General features: G+C 47.5%; 1 protein-coding gene across 12 annotated transcripts in view; it reads right to left on the reverse strand.

Annotated features, from left to right (window-relative positions):
* SRPK2 (SRSF protein kinase 2) overlaps positions 1–15,534 on the reverse strand; it is a 291,812-nt gene that overhangs the window by 202,160 nt on the left and 74,118 nt on the right. For 2 of the 12 annotated variants that reach the window (XM_082254424.1, XM_082254423.1), the window contains exon 1: positions 1,223–1,934. The exons of 7 other annotated variants lie outside the window; for them this stretch is intronic. In XM_082254424.1, the coding sequence (XP_082110550.1) occupies positions 1,223–1,260 (38 nt within the window). In that variant the 5' untranslated portion in view covers positions 1,261–1,934. Of the gene's footprint in view, positions 1–1,222; positions 1,936–15,534 lie in introns of those variants that run through there. 3 more of the 12 variants (XM_082254418.1, XM_082254428.1, XM_082254420.1) reach the window with 3 other exon arrangements.

Genomic DNA, 15,534 nt, shown 5'->3' on the forward strand with positions numbered 1-15,534 from the left:
GTTAAAAACTGAAACCTAGGGTGCGCACGCTGGTGTCGCTCCTTGTGACAGCAAGCACAACACAGGAGAAAACAATGGAGCCAGGAAGAAAAAAAAACACAACGGACATAAACTGAATTTGCAGCCAATTACTACTACTAATTGGTATACGATTACTGACAGTCATTTTATCATTACAGGAGCTTGTTTCTAGGAAGGAGGAAACGGCACTGGAAATGTAACATTCTACAGACAGGTACACAAGTAGCACTCTATAAAAAACACATACATATGACCAAAATGACACGTAAATAATGAGATTTAGTGCTTTCGACCACATCACAGCTATCAAATGGAGAAGCAGAAGCCACATTCATTAGCCCTATTTACCGTGTCCAAGTCTTTGTAGAAAACTGACAGCAAACCTGTTGCATGTATATTTAACACATTAAGACCTGTGTTCAGTTTTGACCTAAGTGCCCCCTGCCCTCTATGCCATTAACAATACAAACCATAGCTGGGTACATGCTTGGTGGGGAAGATTGATTTTTTTTTTTTTGCCATGCTTGCAGTTGAGGGATACTTTAGGAGTAAAGATATTTGTAAAAATCGGCATGAAAAGCAAGACTATGCAAGCACATCTATGAAAGGTTTTCAGCTACAGAAATTGCTTGACCACAAATGCCATGTATAGCATAACAGACCTTGCCTCATCAATGTCAATAGTCAGTAAACACCAAAGAATGTCTACCGGCTGAAAAATATTTATCACGTACCTGCAAGAGTAAGCATATAATATTTGCAGCATACGTGGGTTAAAATTCACTGCATATATGCAATTCCATTCTGATCTATAAAGGACAGTGGTCTATTTGTTGTACACAGACGGTGCCTCCTCCCTTGCAGAAATGCCTGCATTTTATAAAAGCATCATTCAATTCAGTATACCATTTCACCACTACAAGTAGATGGAAGCAAAGCCCACAAATACGGACTGTCACCCATCGCACACAATGCTGTCTATATAAAAGGACATTCTTTATAGAGACAACTCTGAGTTTCCATTTGCATGCAGTAGCTGTCTGTCTGCTCGGCCCAGATCAATAAAACCTAAACATGGGGGGAAAAAAAAAACCCTTCCACCTTAAATAACTGAACACTGAGCACTAGAATGGTGGACTCCACTAGGTGTTACAACCCAGCACTGACCCATCATTAATTGTTCCAGCTAACGATGCAGTACCTTTCTGACGAGGACGACTTCTCGGAGTTAACTGACATCAGCAGCTCAATCTTCTGCTTGGTTTCTGGAAAAATCAGAAAATATTCACCACCAGGATTGTCTGCTGTGTCTTGACTTGCCAAACAAAATAATAAAATGCACAGCCGAGCGAGTCCAAGCTTAAAATGTTCCCGAGGCAAATAGGCCACTGGATTCGTGGCATCCACACAAGAAAAAAGAAAAAAAAAAAAAAAAGATAAAAAAAAAAAAAAAAAGCAAATCACTGGTGCTTTTCAGTAAAAGAAAGCTCCAGAGGCATCAGGCCTGGCTGAACTATACACATGACTGTTTATGAAAGCAGAAAGTACCATTTCTTTCAAGCACAGGGGTGTTTCCAGCAGAAGAATAAACGAGCAGGATTAAGAATCAGGTCTTGGCTGACAAAAAGAGGCTGGAAATGTGTAAACAGGATAAATGTCACTTTTCCCCTTCTGCCAACAGGCTCTATTGTACTGACTGATATCAGCGAATAAATCTCCAATCCAACAGTGCGCTGCCCAAATCAAGAATCCTGATGAATGTCGGGTTAATAAAAAAAAAAAAAAAAACCCAGCTTGCGTCGGGTCCAGATTTAGTAACAAGCTGTAGGTTTTGAACGCTGCATTTTCAGATGAAGATGTGAGAAATCTCTATGCATTAGATGCTTCTCATTTCTCTGATTTCCTGTGCTCTCCCCCTCCTTCCAATCACATGGTGCTCACTACCACAGAACAGCAACACCCATCAGCACAGCTTAAATGATCTTATATACATCCATACAGAAAGGGGGAAAAATGCTGCTGACTTATTACAGAACACAGTCAGAGGGACAAAAGACGGCTTTTAAAGAAACCTGTGGAGGAGGAGCGTTCTTCACCATTTGGGATTTTTATTTTCTCTTCTAAGCTATTCAAGGTTATAGCAAAGCCAAACAGCATGGCTTCCATTTCCCAGATGTTATGCTGATGGATTTCTGGCCCGTATTTCAGTGGCTGCAGAACATCACCTATGTCACAATTGTAGGGAATAAATAGCAGATGAACGCAAAATGTTATCACAAAATTCATTTAGCATTATTTGCCAATCCATAATGCGATGCTCTGATGAAGGAAGACACCTGTGTGATTGGGCTCCGATAGATGTAGCTTAGAGAGCAAGGGCTATTTTTAGTCGAGCATTTGCCCTACTTAAATTGCGAGTGATCAATTGCCTTCTTTAGAACACAAGAGAGAGAGAGAGAGAGAGAGAGAGAGAGAGAGAGAGAGAGAGATTGCAGAGGCAACTCAAGCGCGATTTGAGTCACACGATCAAGTGATCGATTGCAGGGCACCAAAAATGCTTCAAACCAATTGTATCACAAATCGCCAAAATTGGTTTAGTTAATTGTTTTCAATGGAAAGAAGCGATTCATTACAAATTGAAATGATTGCACAGAGCAGGTAAGTATGGGACACCTTTGTTATATTAAAAGAAAAGCTTTACAATGGGTTTGCACAGAGTAAAACCCCAATCCTCTTTTGGCGCTCTTGGCTCCTCCTCCATGCCGAGTGCCTCCGCTGTCTATGGGAGCACTTGCGCTGGCTTGCTTTTGAGCCACCCTGTCTGCATCTATTGACACAGGCAGCAGATTCCGGGACTCCCCTCCTCATTGGCTGAGACAGCCTGGTGCTATTGGTCAGTCAGCCAATCAGGAGAGAGAGGGGGCAGGGCTGGATCACGCAAGCTGCGAGCTGTGGGGGCACTCAACAGGTGGGGGGAGCAAGGAGCATAGAAGAGTGACCCAAGAAGAGGAGGATCTGGGCTGCTTTGTGCAAAACTAACTTCACAGAGCAGATAAGTATTACAAGTTTGGTATTTTAAAAAAACAAAAACAAGACTTTACAAATCACTTTAAGGGCAGGGGGCTGGGACAGCATTAAGGTAAAAACTGAATTTTTGTAAAATCTTAGATGTAAAATTCCTTTCTCGGAGTCCTCCGACAGTCGCCGCCTCCTCTAAGTCCTCACTGATGGGTATTGTCTTCCTATCCGTAGGAATAGCTAGGCATATAGACTTAGTCCAAAGACAAAAGGCATTAGCATATACACACCCACGGGGGCTGTCCCATCCAGTCAATACCCCCCCTGCATCACCACTCCCAACTCAGTTTGGTAGCATAGCAGTAGGTAATAACCCCAAAAGAGGGGCGGGGGCAGCGACTGTCGGAGGACTCAGAGAAAGGAATTTTACAGGTAAGATTTTACAAAAATTCCGTTTTCTCTTACGTCCTCCGACAGTCGCCGCCTCCTCTAAGTCCTCACTTATGGGATGTCCCAAAGCAGTATAGACATGAGGGGTGGGAGACGCAACCGTAGAAAAGGCAACGCAGTACCCACATCAGAGAAAGGAATCTTACATGCACCGTAAGAACCAACTGGGCAACAGAAAAAAACAATGCTCAACAGGAGCAACAGCCCAGGAAAGCAAATGCCAACAGCCAGGGACCCAGAGAAAAAAATCAAGGGTCCATCATGGCACAGCCGCACTGAGAACTTTGCGGCCAAAAGAAGCATCAGCTGATGCCAGAACGTCTACTTTGTAGAACTTGGAAAAAGTGTGCACCGACGACCAAGTTGCCGCCTTGCACACCTGGGCCACCGAGGCCAGATGCCAATAGGCCCAAGATGCACTCAAAGACCTGGTAGAGTGCGCCTTAAAAGGGAAGGGCGGAACCCGTTCCTTCAAGGCGTAAGCCTGCTCAATGGTCTGTCTGATCCATTTGGCAATAGTTGCTGCGGACGCAGCCATGCCCTTCCGAGGTCCCTCAGGAAGGACAAAGAGGGAATCCGTCTTCCGAAAGGATTTCGTAGACGACAGGTAAACCCTGATCGCCCTGACAACATCCAAGGAATGCAATCTCCTTTGGATGCTTAGGCTTCGTACAATGCGAAGGCAGAACAATGTCCTCATTAAGGTGAAATTCAGAGATCACCTTGGGAAGAAAGGATGGGGGTGGCCGCAAAACCACCTTATCCTCGTGAATGATCAAGTAAGGGGAGCGGCAAGACAACGCCGCCAGCTCCGACACCCTGCGAGCCAAAGTGTTCGCCACTAAAAAAGCAACCTTCTTAGACAGCAGAGGAAACGATATCTCCCTGATGTTTTCAAAGGGAGCACGCTGTAATGCGGACAGAACCAAGTTCAAGTCCCATGGAGGTAAAGGCTCCTTCCTGGGAGGAGCCACATGTCGCACACCTTGAATGAAGATGCGCACCAAAGAACGAGACGCCAAAGGGCGTTGGAAAAGAACAGCCAGTGCAGACACTCGGCCCTTTATCGTGGCCAGCGCCAGGCGCTGATCCACTCCAGACTGGAGGAAAGCCAAAATTCTCGACACCGAGTAAGAACGAGGGGAGAACCCCCTGGACTCACACCAGGCGAAATAGGCTTTCCAGGTACGGCAATAAATCTTACCAGAGGAGGATTTCCTAGCCTTGATCAGGGTAGGAATAACCTCAGGGGATAGACCCTTGTCCTTCAAGACCTGGGTCTCAACAGCCAGGCCGTTAAAGCCAGCGACTGTGAAGCAGGATGGAAGATCGGACCTTGACGACAGGAGATCTTCCCGCAGAGGCAGACGCCACGGAGGTGCCACCGCCAGGTGAACAACGTCGGCGTACCAAGACCGGCGAGGCCAGTCCGGCGCCACCAGAATCACCATGTGCGGTTCCGAGATCAACCTGCGAAGGAACCGGGATAGTAACTGAATCGGAGGAAAGGCGTACATCAGACGATACTGATGCCAAGGGGCCACCAAAGCATCCGAGGCGTCCGCCAATGGATCGCGCATTCTTGCCACGAACCTTCCCACCTTTCGATTTAGCCGGGATGCGAACAGATCCATGTCTGGGGATCCCCACTTCGCACACAGCATCTGAAAGACCTCCGGGTGTAGGGACCATTCCCCCCGGTCCAGGGTCTGGCGGCTCAGATAGTCTGCCTGCCAATTCTCCACACCCGGAATGTGAACTGCCGAAATAGCCGGGACATGAGTCTCGGCCCAAGACAGAATGTCAGGCACCTCCCGGGCCGCTCGAGCACTCCTGGTGCCCCCCTGGTGGTTGATGTAAGCCACCGCGGTAGCATTGTCCGTCTGTACGCGAACAGGCAGGCCCCGGAGACGGTCCGACCACTGGAAGAGACAGAGTTTTATCGCTCGTAGTTCCAGCACATTTATCGGGAGGGAGGATTCAGTGCTTTCAGGTCCAGAATAGGACGCACTTTGCCCTCCTTCCTGGGCACAGTGAACAGATTCTAATAAAACCCCCGAAACCTGTCCCGATGAGGCACCGGGACAATCACCCCCTGAGCAAGCAGGTCCTGCACCGCTTGATGCAAGTCCTGCAGACGCCCCGGAAGCAGATGAAGATTGAAGGGATAGCATCTGTCCGCCGGCCTGGAAAGGAATTCGATCTTGTAACCCGATCGAACGATTTCCTGGACCCACCTGTCCGAAATCCGGAGCAGCCAAGGCTGGAGGAAACCGCGCAAACGTCCCCCCACCCCTGAAACGGGTGAGGGCGCCCCTTCAGGCAGAGGCGGAATGTCCCGCCGAGCCGGCATTGCCGGTCTTTTGTTTACCCGCCCAGGGTTTCTTCTGGTTGCCCTGGGCCTTGCCCTTGGATTGGTTCCGAAAGGCACGAAAGGACCCCTGATTAGATCTAGGCTCAGAGCCCCGCTTGCCTCGGAAAGACTGGTTTGTCGGGTTCTGGGGGAGCATAGTGCTCTTGCCCCCCCGTGACGCCTTTTACCAGGGTATCCAACGCCTCGCCAAAAAGGCGAGAGCCAGCATAGGGAAAATCAGCCACTGTTTTCCGTGAGGACTGGTCGGCCGACCAGCTCTTCAGCCATATCAGTCGCCGGTTAAGTACCGCGACACTCGAGAGGCGAGCCACCAAAGGGGCCTCATTTAAGGCTGCATCACACAAATACATGACTCCCTGGTGGATCTGGTCCACCATGTCCAGTCGGGCAGGCGGCACGTCATCCGACACAAGGTTGCTTCTGATCACCTTAATCCAATCAGCCACCGCCTGAGCCACCATAACGGACGCGAAAACGGGTTTGAGCAGCGAACCCGCCACCGTATAGGAATGGCGGGCCAGAGACTCCAACCGCCGGTCCGTGGGATCCCGGAAAACCGGGGTATCCTCAGTAGGAACCAAGGTAGCCTTGTTCAGCACGGCCACAGTGTGATCTACCTGTGGAGGCACACACCATCGTGATTCCGTAGCCGGCGCAAAAGGATAAAGCAATTTGAACCGACTAGGTACCAGGAATCGACGTTTTAACATGCGCCACATTTCATTAACAGTGTAATGAAATTCTGCTGGGCAGGGGAAAACCTGCACAGACTAGCGGGTCCTGTGTGTCCCAAACGAGGACACAACGCCCGGAGGACTGGGCTCATCCTCCAAATGTAAGGTATCCTTAACCGAAATGATCAACTCATCCATGGTCGCCCGTTCTTCAGATGACCCTGGGGAGGATGTATCAACACCCTCCACTTCAGCCTCCCCCCCAGACCCCGGGGGGTCTAAGGATTAGCGGGACCCTGAAAAGGGCACGCTCGCAGCAGCAGCAGCCATATCCCCATCTGAATCAGAAGAGAGAGACAGCCTGGGCCGTTTTCTCGCAGACATCAGCATTTCCATATTTGCCACTAAAGTCGCAACTACAGCAGCCAGATTAGGTCGCAGCGGGGCCACAGGAGAACTGGGGCCCCCCCACTAAAGCTGGAGGAAACTTGCCTTCCTGAGAATCCATGGCTCAAGTTATGAAAAAAGTACAGTGCAAAAAAGTAGTGTACTGTCCCTTTAAATAGCGCTGCGGAGTGCGCAGCCCACCGCTACTGTCACAGCTATGAAGACCCCCAAAAGGAGAAAAGAAAACTGAGCCAGAAGCAGTATGCAGAAGAAGACAGAGAGATAAACTGCAGAGGCCGCAGATCGTTGCTACCTGTGTCCTTGCTGCCTGTGAGGAAAAGGAAATGCTGCTGGAGGGGGCTGGCTATAAGCCAGACCCCAGGGAAAATGGCTGCCCCATAGGGATGCATAGGAGGCTACGCCAAGATGGCCGCCGACATGCGGCCGAACCGATCGTCCTACCGCCCACAAAATGGCGGCGGATGGCGCCAAAATGACCTGTATACTCGCCCCAGAGGGGCCATACACGTGTGCATAGTAAAAACATGGCGGACCGCGCGAAATAACCCCCGCAGCGGCCGCCGCACCACACACAAGTCTGTACCCCCAAACAAGCACCTAAGGTGACACAGGGACAGGGACCCCCGGCAAAACATACAGATCTGCACAAAGCGAAACCCGCAGGGATCGCACAGGGAGTCACACAGGCACAGACATGGGGACACACAGCAACACAGACTGCCACCCCAGACAGAAGGCCCCACACAGAAAGTACTTACCTGTACCCGATGGCGTGGGGAGCCTCCATGCACGGACAAACCTCTGTCCTCATCTGACAGGGAGTGCCGTGAGCCAGGGACATGACGCTGCAGCATCGCAGACGAGTCCTGTGAGGTAGCCACCTCGCGGCTGCATCCCTGCAGCGAACAGGGATGGGTCGTTCTTAATGCCAGGGCGAACCATAGCTGAACACTCGATGGCGGGCTGGGGGTCCATCTGACCCTCTGTGCCCTGGAGAACCAGGGCAGCCAGTCCGAATCCCAGCACCACATGATCCATCTTCATCCGAAGAATAAACTAACACTAAAGCTGACAAAATGAACAGCTAGTAAAGTGAGAGAAAAAAACTGACATTTAAAAAGAAAATCAAATAAAAGATTTAGGAAGGCTGAGACTGAAGCCCCAGCACAAGGTAGCCTGACTATTCCTGATGCTAGGCAAATTAAAACTGAGTTGGGAGTGGTGATGCAGGGGGGGTATTGACCGGATGGGACAGCCCCCGTGGGTGTGTATATGCTAATGCCTTTTGTCTTTGGACTAAGTCTATATGCCTAGCTATTCCTACGGATAGGAAGACAATACCCATCAGTGAGGACTTAGAGGAGGTGGCGACTGTCGGAGGACGTAAGAGAAAAACTATTTAGGCTTAGAACCCCTTTAAAGTATATTAAAGAATTATATAGCCCCAACAGTTTGCAAAATACTTGAGACAGTACAGTTACAATACAAATTAATGCAAGAGGGGTAGGAGAGTCCTGCTCATGGGAACTTACGATCTAAAAAGGGAGGTGCAAGCAATACAAAATTTTAATAACTGACCTGATGGAGAAGGAAGAAGTACAGCTTTTGGCGGAGGCAGGATAGGTTTCCCTGAAGAGATGAGTTTTCAGGGATAACCTAAAGGCAGACAGAGTGGGGGCTAGCAAGACAGACTGAGCAGGGAGTTCCAGAGGATGGGAGAGGATCTAGAGAAGTCCTGAAGGTGAGTATGGGAGAAAGTGAGGAATATATTCAAACAAATGTATGTAACTTTTGGTTTAGGGCTTTGCAGCCTCAATATTTCCTTCATGAAAGCTTTCCTTTGAATAATGTTTCAGAGACTTTGCACTAGCATTGTCATTAACAAATATACGCTACTTTTTTCTATCTTTGTTGGCATTAAGGCTGCAGATTGTGAACCACAGGACCTTCCCTGCGCCTTCTGCACTGCTGCACCTTCTGCGCAAGGGGACCCCCTCCTGAAGGTAGGACACTGCTAACAGCGGGGAATGCACCTAGGGGTCTTTTACACAGACCCCTCCAGACTACCAGGGCAGGACACACTATCCCAGGGCCCTTACAGAGTGGGGATAGCGGGGAGACCCCAGGGGTCTCGGCTGCATCCTCTGCCCTGGGACCCCCACCAGACATCAGGTCCAGACAGATGGGAAAGGAAGTGGGGGAAGCCCACTTCACTGAGGTATTTTAAGGATGGGAGGAGGGAACTTGCAGGCAGGTCCGACCGTCTCTGGAGGTTATCCGCATCCAGCCCTAAAAACTGCCAAAAGGGGAGAGGGTGGACTGTACTTACCTTTCCATGGTGCGGGCACCACTCCAGACAGAATCCTCCCCACTGAAGTAGAGGAGCTGTCGACCAAGGGACCGCTACAACTCAGACCCAAGCCTGTTGTATGCAACCCTGCGAGACGTTTACCTCGAGGGCCTGCCTCTGTCCCTGAGGCTACATCGCGGCCGACCTAGCGCGTAGCTGCAGTCTGCATGTGCTCACTGGCTGGGCTTTAGGATGACCACTGGATCTACATTATATAGCCCGTAGCCCAGCCCGGCAGTTGATTGTAGATCTCCCGAGAGAAAAAAAAAAAAGATGTAAGGAAGGAGACAAATTGTTAGGATCAGAGATCCCAGCTGGGAGCCCAGGTCCTTACTCCTGACTAGAGAGATTAAAACTGATTACCTAGAGCAGTGAGAGGGGTAATATACCAAGCTAAGGACAGTCCATGGGCGTAGTCAGGTGTTTTTTGTTCTGCCTATTCCTACTCCTGGGGGAGGCAATATAACCCAGTAGTTATGATTTATGGAGCGCTGTGTCCATCGATGAACGAAAGAGAAAGTTATATTAAGAGACAAATGTGCCCTAGTCATTTAAATAAAGAAAACATACCTGCCAAAATAAATAGTATTTAGTGGGGGCTGAATTTATGAAAAGGAGAAAATAAGTATGAACAGTACTAGGCAGTGATGACTTATCAATGAATCATAAACATGCTACCTACATACACACCTACATGCCTGTGCTACATGACACACAGCCTTTGGAAATCAGTTTGAACAGCTGATTTTATTCTGTAGAGCTGAGCTGTGAAATATATATATATGGCGTGTTTTAAAATTCATAAATTAAAACAGAAGTATGGGGTTTGGTAAAAATAAACATTTGTACTCACCTAGATGGATGCAGCATCAATCCAATGCAGCATCTGTCCCTCACTAGCTCTACACTCATAACTGAGCGATCAAACCCTGCTGATTGCCCCCTTCTCGGGTTTGCACTGAGCAGAGAGCTGACACTGTTCATCAGCAGTTCTTTTTTGAAGTGGTTGTAAAGGCAGAAGGTTTTTTTTTTTTTTTTATCCTAATGCATTCTTTGCATTAAGATAAAAAGCCTTCTGTGTGCTGCAGCCCACTTAGCCCTCCTATAATTTACCTGAGGTTCATCAAGATCCAGCAATGTTGCAGGAGTGTCTCGGCTGCCTGGGACTCCCCTTCTCATTGGCTGAGACAGCAGCGCAGCACCATTGGTTCTCACTGCTGTCAATCAAAGCCAGTCGGCCAATGAGGAAAGAAAGGTTGCGGGCCGCAGCTCTGTGTCTGAATGGGCACAGGGTGCTGTGGCTCGACTTGGGTGCCCCCAAAACCTCTGTACAGAGGAGGCAAGTATAACACGTTTGTTATTTCTAACTAAAAAAGAAAATGAGACTTTACAATCACTTTAATCCTTCTGCGGCTAGGATTAGTAAATAGATAGGAAGTTATATTATATTTACTTGCATTAACCTTTTTTTTTCTCAACGTTTCTTCAGTTGCTTCCTGGTTTCTGGCTTAGATGAAAATTATGTCATACCTCACATAAATCACTACAGGTAATTTATTTTCCGTCATCAGGAGGAGGGGTTCTCTCAGCTAAGCGCACCCTCCTGCCTGCATGCAGACAGATTCCAAGGTTAAATGGATTCCAGGAAGTTAATGCTATATGAATCTTCTGCCCTTACTCATGATGGCCACAACTAGAAATGCTAGGGGGGATTGTTTTTAAAAGTGATTTAACAAAATACAACATGGATGGATGGGCGAGTTTGCTTTAAATAATAAAAATGTATTAAAATAGCGTTTTTGGTTTGTGGTGTTCAGATAGTTTAGGTCCACTAATGGCACTTTTCCACTGCAAGTACCGGCTCTACTCGGCCCGGTTTGCTTTTCCACTGCTGGCACCGCATGGTACAGTTCGGTACGGTTTGCTTTTCCACTAAAGTAGTACTAAAGTTAAGTGGGTGGGATAACAACGATTCTCTGACCAATCAGTGGCTAGTAGTGACTGCATGCAAAGGATTGTGGGATATGGTACCGGTATGGTACCTCTTGGAAGCACAATCGAGGTGGTACTGTTTTAGAGAGCCGTACCGTTCGGTTCCATGCAGTGGAAAAGCGCCGCCGTACCGTACCGTTCCTACACCGTACCATGCGGTACCAGCAGTGGAAAAGCACAAAAGCGAGCCGAACCGTTGGGTTCCATGCAGTGGAAAAGCGCCATACATGTTCATCACAGAATGATAGCCAGAACTATCTCTCTAAAGTTGGCCATACGTAGATTGAAATTTGGATAATTCAGCAGGGACCGGCCAAATTTCTGTTCAAATATATGGGCAGGGAGCTCTACCCAAATAAGGAAGTTACGCTTCAAGCCACCTTCCCCCTCAAATGCGCCACACTTCGCATGCCTTTTTTTTTGGGGGGGGGGGGGGAGGGAGAGAAACAGGTACCTAGTTGTGACAGGTACCTGCTCCTACTTCCACCGAGCCGCCAAAGTTCTCCTCTCCCCTTTCCAATCTTCTGGGACACATCACAGGTCCCAGAAGATTGCCCGACCAATAGGGAGGCGCTGCGCGGCTTGCACATGCGCACGCGGCTGTAATAGCGCAAGCTGTCACAGCCGGGTGCCCACACTTGCAATGCTGGTGCCGCGGAGAGGCGAGGGAGAGAAGCAAGGCTTCGGGCAGCAGCATCGCTGGACCGTGGAACAAGCGAGCGTGTGTTTATTAAAAGTCATCAGCTACATGACTTTTAGCTTGTAGCTGCTAACTTTTAATAAAAAACAAAAATGAGTGGAACTCCGCTTTAATCTACCATTCGATTTCTGTACAAGCACCCTGTCAGATTTTCCTCTCGATCAGCACTTTAGGCTGCAGGCAACAGCCTGCAACAATGATCAGTGTATTGTGGCGGCAAGTAAGTTTCCCCGCTGTCAGAATATCATAGTTCAGTGGGGGATTTCTTCATCCACATTCATCATCTTATTTTTATTTATTGTTTTGTCTTTTTAGATTTTTAGGCTATATTGTTAATGTTATCTGTATGCACCGGGGGTCTAAGCGCCGCTTCACACTGGCGCGACGCTACTTTCAGGGGCGACCTACGAGATCGCGGTGCGAGCAGCTCGCCGCGACCTCGGAGCGGCCGCCACAGACTTCATAACATTGAAGTCTATGGCGGTCGCCTCCTGGTCGCCCCAAAGAAGCTCCGGACCCTTTTTCTAGGTCGGAGCGACTTGTGTCGCTCCTATTAGAACGGGTCCGTAGCTTCCCTATGGGAGGCGACCTGTGGCGACCTGTGAGGCGACCAGGTCGCCCTAGTGTGAACCGGGGCTAAGAGTAACGTAATTTCGATTCCCTGTATGTATTGTACATGTGGAAGAATTGACAATAAAGTAGATTTGACTTGACTTTGACTTGACTTGAGTGGACCTTAATATCTGTTTAAACTGCAGTTGCCAAGGTGTTGCACATGTGATCGGGTATGACACCAGCCATTTACAAGCTTCACAGTTTGGTTGAGAGCAAAAGCAACTATGAAAGCCATCTTTCATGGTATGCATTCTTTAAGGAAACCCTTAAATTCATAAGTTTAATTCCAATTTATCAAAGAGAGAAGCAGTGAGATCAGTGATCTCCAAACTGCATCCCGTAGGCCAAATGTGGTGCTCTGCTTACCTTTATGTGGCTCTTGGGGCACTATTCCACCAAATGACACCAATGATCATGAACTATTCCCCCTGCCGATACTATCAATGGGGCATTATTCTTCCAATTGATGCAAAGGCATTTTCCTCCCAATAAAACCAATGATGGGGTACTGATGCTGGAGCATTTTATAATCACCCTGGTAAGTCTGGCCCACTAAAACATGAAGGAAATAAACTGGCCTTTTGCTTAGAAAGTTTGTGGAACCCCTGAGTTAGAAAAAAATAAAGCTTAAAAACGATCAGAATATAAAAAGGTTGTAAAAATAAGTATTTTACCTAAATATTGTTACATAAAATGGGGGACAAAAAACAGTTAGGAAAGAGGAAAAATTTTCTTGAGAAACAAGTCTATGGGTTGATGTGCTTGTATAATGAAAGCATGCAAGTGAAAAGCATAGAGTGGGCGCATTTCAGTGACTCATTGATAAGTTGAGAACAAACAGGACATGCAGAGACACGAACGATAGAAGGGAGACTGCAAAGAGAGACAAAATAGACATTTAAATGTATTACAAGTTACTAAAAAAATGAATAGAGCAAATCAAAATTACAATTTTGGAATTGAAGGAATGTCTGAAGAAATGCCTCCTTATAGTGGAGAAAACACAGGCAGTAAATGTTTTCACTGACAAAGAGTGCTGATCATATTGATGCAGAGAGAAGTAGCTTTAAAAAGAATGTATGATCTTTAGAATTTCATTTGTACAAATCTAACAAGAGATTGGCACATGTAAATACTTTTTACAGAAATGTAAAAACGTTACTTACTGTGCATGGTTGATCCCGCTCCTCCCCCTTACAACAGAGAAAGGAGAGGGATTATAGTACTCTGTGAATGGGGAAAGAATGAATGAAGCTTCAGATCTATTATTCATTTCCACCAGCTGAGAAGTTTTTTCTTCCCCCCAGCATTTTTATTTGATATGATTTAGGGCCGGTTCACACTGTAATCGCACAGGAATGCAGTTCACATACCTGTGCGATTCCTGTGCATTCCCCTGCATTAAGATTCAGAAGCCCATTCATTTGAACTGCACAAAGTAGTGCGCACACTACTTCTGAAAAAAAATGTGTCAGGCTAAATTGCCTGCTACTATGGTACTATTCGATCTTGTGCCCGCAAACGCACTGCATTTGAGATCTGCGTTTTGGGTGCCTTTAAAGTATTGCCATGCAAAAAGGAGCCTTTCCTTCACCACATTCTGGTGTGAACCGTTTCTCATAGCAGAAAATAAGGCCAAAGGTTTTCTTTTTCAAAGTGGCAATGTAAACAAGCAGCTGCCAGTGGAAAAACTTTCTCTATCTTAGGCCCCTTTCACACTGGCGGACCGACACTCGCCAGCATCTGATCTAGGCCGCCAAAAACAGCCGGATAGGGATAGCGATCCGACTGGATGACAATCGGATGGTAACAGGCAGGTGATCTCCATTTCCATCTGAACTCCCCACAAAGAACAGTGGGCTGTGTCTGTTCTGCACAGCAGAGTGGACATGGACCTGTCATCCACCTGCTTAGCGGGGCTTGACTAGATTCTTAGGATAGGTTCACACCTGTGCTGCTGCAGGACCCGTACAAATTCCCGCAGCTGCAACCACCCGCACAGTGAAATGCAGGACCCACAGGCAGTACCATTATACCCAATGCCCTGCCGTCTGCACTAGAAACCACATCCGCACTGGGAACAGCAATGTACTCGTGGTTCCCTTGCAGGCTGCGATTTCCATAGTACAAGGGCTTCTTTTCTGCATTTCATGGAGCACAGCAGTCTAAATGAAGAAACGGTCATGCCTACACATGCAGGAAAGAAGTCCCTGCACTATTTTTGAAATTGCAGCCCACACGGGAACAGTACAGGTGCGATTTCCAGTGCAGACGGCATGTCATTAGGATTATTGGCACCCGCCCATCGGTCCCGCATTTCTATGTGTGAGTGGTTGCGGTTGACAATATTTGTGCAGGTCCCACAGTGGCACCACTTGCACAGATGTGAACCTAGCTTTAAAACATCTTTATTTATTTTTAAACTATAGGGAACTAATGAGGACGGCTGTTACCGGTCACACCCAAAGCATCTATTCAGTGCTGGAAGCAGTCTCTGTACAATACCGTGGCAGATACGTACTTGTATGCAATGGCGAGTTTGTTCATTTAATGAGATAGGATTGGCTGGAAATGCAGAACTGTTGTGTGCAGTAACGCACCTCCAGGACTTATTTACATTAGCTCTGTTCAGCAATGTTGCCCATCGCAGTTCCACTGCAAGAAAAAGCTATTTTGCTTTAGGTCCTATGGTTTCAGTTTAAAAAAAAATAAATAAAAAAGTAGGGCAAGTTGCATACCAGTGTGCTGTGAGTCATTACAATGTGCACATCTCTTCAGCATTAAAATTCCTGCCTGTTCGCCCTTTTTTTTATTTTTGGCCTAAACTTCTACTTCAAGTCGACCATACATGGATCGAAATTCAGCCAGTTCAGAAGGGACCAGACAAATTTTGATCCATGAATGGGCATCCTGGTTGTACACAAGTCGATCG

This window comes from Pelophylax lessonae, assembly GCF_965119305.1.
Source record: "Pelophylax lessonae genome assembly, chromosome: 4".
Classification (NCBI taxonomy): domain Eukaryota; kingdom Metazoa; phylum Chordata; class Amphibia; order Anura; family Ranidae; genus Pelophylax; species Pelophylax lessonae.